This window comes from Piliocolobus tephrosceles, unplaced genomic scaffold (assembly GCF_002776525.5).
Source record: "Piliocolobus tephrosceles isolate RC106 unplaced genomic scaffold, ASM277652v3 unscaffolded_41887, whole genome shotgun sequence".
In the NCBI taxonomy this organism is placed as follows: domain Eukaryota; kingdom Metazoa; phylum Chordata; class Mammalia; order Primates; family Cercopithecidae; genus Piliocolobus; species Piliocolobus tephrosceles.
The window spans coordinates 718-9,486 of NW_022326406.1; the positions used below are offsets into that span (position 1 = coordinate 718).

The 8,769-nt window shown below is 47.7% G+C and overlaps 1 protein-coding gene across 1 annotated transcript; it reads left to right on the top strand.

Moving 5' to 3' along the window:
• Positions 1–1,739: 1,739 nt before the first annotated feature.
• On the top strand, positions 1,740–7,998 carry LOC113223598 (BCL2/adenovirus E1B 19 kDa protein-interacting protein 3). The gene is made up of 5 exons (XM_026453016.2): positions 1,740–2,028; positions 2,665–2,749; positions 4,790–4,896; positions 4,973–5,122; positions 7,117–7,998. The coding sequence occupies exons 1-5, from the start codon at positions 1,958–1,960 to the stop codon at positions 7,160–7,162; spliced, it is 459 nt and encodes a 152-aa protein (XP_026308801.1). The 5' UTR covers positions 1,740–1,957; the 3' UTR covers positions 7,163–7,998.
• The last annotated feature ends 771 nt before the right edge of the window (positions 7,999–8,769 follow it).

Sequence of the window (8,769 nt, forward strand, 5' to 3'; positions counted from 1 at the left end):
AATTTGAAAATTTGTGTGATCATTTCATTAGCAACTTACTGGGAGGCTGTTGATGGTATAAGTTGCAGATCCACATTTCCTTCCTGGGCCTTCGGTTTGCTTTTTTCTGGTTAATATGAAATATACTCAGCAACAAGTGGTGTATTGAGGCTGGGCCAGGCCTCTTTCAGGAGAGATGCCTAGTGTGTGTGGAAAGTTGAACACCTGCCTTTGCTTCCAGTGAACATGACGGATGAAGAGCCTGCTCTGTTCCCCCTAATAGCATGGTGTTAGTAGTGCTGTGTTGGTTTAAGGACAGTCAGCAGCTCAGGGTGATTATTCTACTTACTCAAATTATAGTGACTGCAAAATGAGATAATTCCATTGTTCTCCTCCGTAAGTTTCTCCATCTTTTGTGACCTGCACTTTCCTCTGCTGCACTCCATCCTCCATACACTACCAGAGGAAGCTTTTACCAGATTTGCTTTAAATAAATAAACCTATGACACAAAGTAGAGAAATTATCCTGGGCCCAAAAATAGACATGTGCCTATGTGCACGCTTGATGTCTGACAACGGAAGCAGCCCAGAGCAGAGGCGAGGTGGGAGCTGCCTGCAATAAATGGGGCATCCGTATCACATCAGTGGAAAAATTAATCCACATAGATTTTGGATCTAAATGTGAATGTCGTAACAGTAGAGCTATGTGAAAATAACAGAATAGAATAGAATAGCTCAGCTCAGGAAGGGATTGCTACATTTGACTGAATTAAAATCAAGAACTTCTGTACATCAGAAGGCATGATAAGTGAAAAGAACCAGCTACCAAGTGAAAGTTACTTGCAACACATTTAAATATGCAGAAAAATGCATATCTAGAGTACAGAATTATCCCAGAAAAATGCATATTTAGAGTATAGAATTATCCCAGAATTGCACTTTTAGCAGTAAGGGAACGGGAGCAGTGTTCCAGCCTCAGTTTCTATTTATAATGGTGACAAGGAAAAAATACTGCTGGATGCCCATAAATAAGAGAGATAATAGAGAAGAATGAGAGATTTGAAGAACTAGTTCAAAAAAGATGCTATCCAGATGGCTAGCAAACTTGTAAAATCCTGTTCAACATTGTTAGAAATTAAATACATGCAAAGTAAGCCACACAATACAAGTAATAGAGGCTGGGCATGGTGGCTCACACCTGCAATCCCAGCACGTTGGGAGGCCGAGGTGAGAGGATTGCTTGGGCCCAGAAGTTCGAGACCAGCCTGGGCAACATAGCGAGACCCCATCTCCTAAAAATAATAGCCAGCAGTAGTGGTACATGCCTGTAGTTCCAGCTATTCCGGAGGCGTCAGCTAGAAGATGGCTTGAACCCAGGAGTCTGAGATTATAGTGAGCCTTCATTGTGCCGCTGCACTCCAGCCTGGCTGACAAAGTGAGACTCCGTCTCTAAAAGAAACAGAAAATACAGTTCAAACCTTTTAAAGAAAACTGTAAATCCCTTAAGCTTATGTTGACATTATTTTTTTAAGACCCCTTTTTCCAAATAATAGCCTTTTTCTTATAAAAGCTCACTGCAAGAAAACATTCTAATTGGATTCTGGTGACTCAGCAGAGTTACTGGACATTTGCTTGGTATAAAGAAACTGCAAGACATGGACAGATACGTGGTCTCAGCCCCAGGAGGCTTCCTTCCTGTACGCAGGGAGTGTGTGCGTAGACAGTCACTGCCATGCGAGTAGGCAGAGGGATGTCTTCAAGGTGGGGTTAAGGGATGGTTCCTGGTGTGTCACCATTGCTACCTCTTGGAAATGGAAGGGCAGGCTGGTTAGATATTAAGACCAGATTCCAGAGTGGGTAGAAAATTCCATCTGTGCCCCTTTTTTTGTCCCCAACAGGCTCCTGGGTGGAATTGCACTTTAGCAATAATGGGAACGGGAGCAGCGTTCCAGCCTCGGTTTCTATTTATAATGGTGACATGGAAAAAATACTGCTGGACGCACAGCATGAGTCTGGACGGAGTAGCTCCAAGAGTTCTCACTGTGACAGGTAGGTGCACGTCAGCAAGTGTATGTGTTACAGTGCTGATGTCTTCAGTGGGTGACAGTCACAGCGGGAAGTGCCACCTCTAGGAGAGGGGGCTGCTGTTCCCCTCAGGCCACGTTCGGGAGTGGCTCCTGCTGTCCTCTTTGGGGATGCAGCGTCCTGGGACTCAGTCTGTGGGGAGCCATGTTCAAGTCGCCAGTGGGCAGCAGAACAGCCAGAACCCCGCTCTGAGAAACGCACTCACGTGCCTCAGCAGGGCTGTGGTCGCAGGAGGAGTGGTTCCTGGTTAGCAGCACTTCTGAGCGACTCCAGGGTAGAGTGGCTGAGTGGTCAAAGGTCGCGTGCCCTTGAGAACTGTGCAACAGACCGTGAAGGCGGCAGGTGACAAAGCCAGCCGCTCGCCAGTTGCCTCCCCCCCGCCTCTTCTCTGGAAGACTGGCTAGCTAACTCCTGTCGGGCTCAGCCGAAAGGGCTAAGGAATGGTTTGGCTCTGGCTGGTGCTGGGTGGAAGGGAAGACGCATACTGGCTGGAGCCCCTCATCACGGAGGCGGTTGGAGGCCTTTGGGGTTTGAGCTTCTAATGATAGAATGAATGTTCACATGATGTTCTGTTTTTCTCATTCTATTCACATTGCCAAGCCCACCTCGCTCACAGACACCACAAGATACTAACAGAGCTTCTGAAACAGATACCCATAGCATTGGAGAGAAAAACAGCTCACAGGTAAGCTGGAAGAAGAATGCGACTTACAAGTATTTGTGATCTGTTTGTACAGGAAACAGTTTAAAATGTAATTGAGCACCTCAGAGAAAAGTCAGGCTGTAAGGGCGTCTCCTGTCTTTAAAAAAAACAAAAAAAATCCACAAGCACGTGGGCTGGACACTCAGCGGAACGGGGGCGGCGCCGAGTGGGACACGCAGCGAGGCCTCCTGCCCCTGCCTGCCATCAGGGATACACCCGAAAGGAGGAAGGGCTCCCTGGTGGCTGCAGTCTAGAGAGGGAGGGAGGGACCACTGGAAAGGGTGGCAGTGAGCCAGCTACTAGCTGGTCTTTCCTTGTGATTGTTGGTTGGACAGTGAGTGGGTTTTAATGCTTGCATGCTGTGTGGGACTCAGGCATTACCCACGGGGCCATTTGAGGCCATTCGAGGCCATTCGGTCAGTGTGGCTGTGACTCTGAGGTGTCCTCCTCGTCAGACACTGTCACTGCCTGCTGGAAATTACACCCTGTGCCTTTCCTAGCATTAGTCCTGAGCTAACTGGTGCCTGAGCAGTGCAGCATTCGTGGCTGATCAACCTGGTGATTTAGTGTAAGATCATCTTTTTTAAAAAAGTTTTTTTGTAGAGGCAGGGTCTCCCTGTGTTGCCCAGGCTGGTCTTGAACTCCAGGGCTCAAGTGATCCTCCCAAAATCCTGGGACTACAGGTGTGTGAGTCCGTGTCCAGCCTGAGATGACTTTTCTAATGTTAACAGATACTTGATGGGCTTTACATGCCGGCATTCAGCATTGTTGTGAAAGCGGAGTCTTAGAGGAAAAAGTGTGCGTGGGGTCATTGCCTTGGTTTACTATCATTCTCCCTTCGTACTCTGCAGATAGGGTTCGAGGCAGTGATCAGTACTGTCTTGCTCAGTTATATCTGGTAGTACCTTACTTACCTTGTTGCAGATGAGATGCGTGATAAATGTTTTCTTGGGTGTTTGTTGATGGTGAGAACTTTAACGACAGACCGTGTTCTGTATTTTGGAAGCGCTGTGAGGAAGCATGGCCTTCCAGGCAGGATTAGTAGCTGGCCCTTCAGTGCTAGCTTCCCTCAAGGCTTCCTTCAAGGCTTCCTTCACCAAGGAAACAAGGAGTCCGTTACCCAGGCCTTCTCAGGGACATCCCCCTGGCCCCACTCCAAGGGTTCCAGAGCGCAGCATGATTTCGGGAGCCCTGGCTGTGGATGTGTGGGTGCACCCCAGGGCGTGCGACCTGCTCCTCGGCACATGGGGCTATATCCAGCTTGGGTATACCCAGATGTTTGGTGGGTTTGGGGAGCTATATTCTCCTTTTCAATTTTATTTCTTTTTTTTGAGACAGAGTATTGCTGTTTTCACTGTTTTAAAACAAAATTTTCCCCTTAGTTTTAAAAGGAATTAGATGTTCAGGTACAGAATTCTGAAAATGCAAAAAAGTAGAGAACAACACTGAGACTCTCGGATTTAAAATCCTCTTTAATGTTTCGTGCTGTTATATAATTCTGAGGATTTGGCCGCAGCCGTGGTTATGTGTACATTCTGCCTTTTCCCTCCTGCTTTTCCTGGAAGCATCTTGTAAACCTGCTCACTGTCCAGTGTCCGTTTCCTTCGTCATGTCCCTGTTTTGAGCCATTTTTGGCTGTTTTCATTTTCTTTTGTTATAACCAGTGCTGCAGTCACCATCTTTGCCCTCATGTCACGTGACTTCCCTAGGACCGCATTTGCTGCTGTCAGTACCCCAGCATCTCACAGTGAACCAGATGTATTTACGCCCTGGGTGGGACTCCCCCGAGGTGATCTGTCCCCGGAGGCGGCGAGCGAGCCGGGAGCCGGGAGTCGGGAGTGCGGCGCGGCCCGGGGAAGGCCCCCAGCCCCAGGACTCCCCTTGGACCACAGTCCGGGGCCGTGACACGCGCCTCTGGGCTCTTGAATGGAGCCTGCGGTTGTGAAGCTCCGGTGGGAGGCGGGTGCTTTCTGGTGTCATGCGTGGCACATTAATCTGCATTTAACATCGACTTTCTCTTAGTCTGAGGAAGATGATATTGAGAGAAGGAAAGAAGTGGAAAGCATCTTGAAGAAAAACTCAGACTGGATATGGGATTGGTCAAGTCGGCCGGAAAATATTCCTCCCAAGTGAGTGTGTTCTCAGTGTCACGGGGGCTCCCCTTGACAGAGGACACATCGGCTGACACGTTTCTTCCCGCCTCAGGGAGTTCCTCTTTAAACACCCGAAGCGCACGGCCACCCTCAGCATGAGGAACACGAGCGTCATGAAGAAAGGGGGCATATTCTCTGCGGAATTTCTGAAGGTTTTCCTTCCGTCTCTGCTGCTCTCTCATTTGCTGGCCATCGGATTGGGGTAGGTGATGTGACTCTGTGACTCCCGTCATGGCATGTCGTGGGGCAGTTCTGGGCCGCGGTGATTTATTCGTAAACTATTTCCTGAAGTCCAGATCATCAGTTACAGCTTGGCGCATTTTCGCAAACACACCCACACAGTCACTGTTCAGGTCAAGAAACCACCAGCCCCAAAAGGCCCGAGCACAGGCGCCCTGTAGTGCCGTCTGGCATGGACGCGTCTGCCTGTCGCTCACTGTATATAAATGGAGTCACAGCAGGGATTCTTATGTCTGACCTCTCTGTCCTGTGTGTAGTTAAAAGCAGTCTCATTTCTGCGTAGTACTGCATGGTGGGAACGCCCCCAGCCGTCTGCTGTAGACCGTTGTTCTACTTAACTCTCAGCAATAAAGAAACCAATGCGGTCTCCGATTTTTCTGGCTTGAGTTTCGCTCTTGTTGCCCAGGCTGGAGTGCAGTGGCGCGATCTCCACTCACTGCAACCTCCGCCTCCCAGGTTCAAGCGACTCTCCTGCCTCAGCCTCCTGAGTAGCTGGGATTACAGGTGCCCACCAACACGCCTGGTTAAGTTTTGTATTTTTAGCAGAGACGGGGTTTCGCCATGTTGCCCAGGCTGATCTCGAACTCAAGTGATCGCTCACCTCGGCCTCCAAAGTGCTGGGATTACAGGCGTGAACCGCCATGCCTGACCTTTTCTGGCTTCTTATACTAACTAATTCTGCAGAAAACAGAGACCAGGCAGGTGCCACTGTGGATTCTCAAGAGCTTTAGCTACAGCAGTGATGAAGAGCCAGAGCGGGAAGCCAAAACCACTCGTCCTTGGGCTGGTCCCAGCCTCTCTCAGTGGGGAGGAGGGGTCTAGTCCTGGTGTGCAAACGGTGTTCTGTGGCTGCCGTGTATTGGACAGACTGGAATGCCACTGGGGGCAGGTGGGTTCCGTGGGCCAGAGGGCTCACATCTGGGGTCGAAGGAAACGGGATAAAAGCCACTGAGTTTCCTGGCCGGGGCCTGAGTGCTGCCCGTGTCTCCACCTCGCCCTCCCACGTGTACGGCTTTCTCCTAGCTCTTGTACACATTCTCACGTCCACCCCCATCACCTTTATTTCTGCCAGTGCTTTTTGGAGTCAGACCCACAGACTGCATCACGAGGCAGTTTGCTCTCTGGAGCCTTTTCCAGAACTGTCAAGCAGACTCTGGGGGCAAGGCTTAGGATCCTCATTTTAAATACGAGGTTTAGCCCTTCCTTTCAGGATGGATTTCTGCAGCCACTACTTCCCAACTACTTACTATCCTCCGTCCTGCCCAGGTTTTCAGAGCCTGATACTGCCACTGGCGACCCACACCCCTCAGCAGCTTTCCAGAACCGCACTATAAAATCTGCTCCGAAAGCTGCGGCAGCAAGGTCTGTGCTCACAGTGCCCAGCCCACCACTGCCCACAGGCCAGGCCAGCCAGGCTTCCGATTCTGCCCCTTCCTGGAGACCCATCCTCCTCCCTCCTGGAGAGACGCCCGCTGGTCAGCTGCAGCGAGCCTCTCTGTTGCCGAGAAGCCTTTTCTGACACTCCTGCGTCTTTAGTTTGGGACATCTCTCCCACTACCAAACTTAAACCACGTGAGGCAGGGTCTTCATTTTTAAGCGGTTGGCCTTGGTGAGGCTGGTGGCGATGAACTGGCAACACCATCTTGCCCTGGTAGGTGACATCCCCCAGCACTGAGTTGGAACAAAGCAGCTTTCTGTCTGGAAACAGTGCTTCAGTTTGGTGATCCTTCTATGCAAGAATACAATCTGATGTTTTCTAATTAATACAAAATACATATTGATAAAACACTCAGTAAAGGATTATAGATAGATTCATTACAACATGTTTATAATGGGTATAAAATCTCCAGTCCCCTTGCATAAGCTCTAACCACAGCGAGCTACCCTGTTTCAGCTGGAACACAATCTCCTGGGAATCACAAGATATATTAACTACTGATTACTTTTTCTGTTAAGGATCTATATTGGAAGGCGCCTGACAACCTCCACCAGCACCTTTTGATGAAGAACTGGAGTCTGACTTGGTTCGTTAGTGGGATTACTTCTGAGCTTGCAAGGCAGCTCACTGAAGAGCCGTTAGATCCTGGGGTGGCCGCGTCACTTGTGTTTATTTGTTCTGTAAATGCTGTGTTCCTAATTTAGTAAAACAAAACGACAGACACTAAAATCATGTTGATCTATAATTATACCTATGAGATCAATTAATAAGCATGTCAGACTGATATCTATTGTAAAAATTTGGTAGTGAATTTTCATTGGATATTAGATATAAATATCTGAATATAAATAATTTTAATATCCTAGTCATGATGTATGTTGTATTTTAAAAATTATCTGCAACCTTAGTTCAGTTGAAGTACTTTATATTTCAAAAGAATGAATAACATTGATAATAAAATCGCTACTTTAAGGGGTTTGTCCAAAATAAATATTGTGGCCTTATATATCACACTATTGTAGAAAGTATTATTTAATTTAAATGGATGCAGGTTGTCTACTAAAGATTATACATAACTATACTAATTGTTCATAATCAACAGAAACCAAGATAGAGCTATAAACAGCTGTACAGTTCATACACTAAACTCTTCTTGCTTTTGCAGTATAAGGAATTAAGACTCCGATCATTAGGTAATCACCTTGGATGATCAGTTTTCTGCTGAAGGCACCTGCTCAGTGTCTTTTCCTCTGTCACTCTGCATTGGTGAATTTAATCCTCTCCTTTGTGCCCAACTTGTGTGTGCTTTTAAAATCAGCTTTATTCTAAGCAATTCTGTGTCTACTTTAAAAGACTGGAAATGGGAAAAAAATAAATAAATCTTTGCTAAATCCTTCAGATTACTGTATTTACATATGGTTTCAAATCAGACGTCATAATAGCTTCTTGATGAAACCAGGACTGGTCCCTATTTTGTCATTATCTTTCCTACAGCAAGCTTTTTAGAAAGGCTGCCTGCCGCGTTGGTGTTTCACCTTTCCACGCGTAATTCGGGTGTGAAATCTAACGTTGTCATTTGTAAAGATCTCTGTTGATACTACCTTGGAAGCAGTCATCTCTAAGTCTTACATCTGGAGGAGGTGGATGGCATGACATCAGAATTCCTTTATATAATTTAACCTCAGAATAATCTGAGATCATTTCGAAGCACGCTGGTCAAGGAATTCCGTTTTTGTTTTAGAGCAAATAAGTTTGCTGTTTGTCTTCCATCACAAACGTGGAGTTTCACACCTTATAGAGCTTAGTGAACCCCTGCTCACCATCCAAGTTAGCACACAACAGAGCCAGCCACGTGTCCCCCTCACAGATGATAATGGCTGAACTCTCAGTGAAACCAGCTGTACGGCCGGGCACAGTGGCTGACGCCTGTAATCCCAGCACTTTGGGAGGCCGAGGTGGGTGGATCACCTGAGGTCAGGAGTTCAAGACCGGCCTGGCCAACGTGATGAAACCCCATCTCTAATAAAAATACAAAAAATTAGCCGGGCGCAGTGGCACGTGCCTGTAATCCCAGCTGCTTGAGAGGCTAAGGCAGGAGAACTGCTCGAACCCGGGAGGCAGAGGTTGTGAGCAGAAATCACGCCACTGCACTCCAGCCTGGGAAGGAGAAT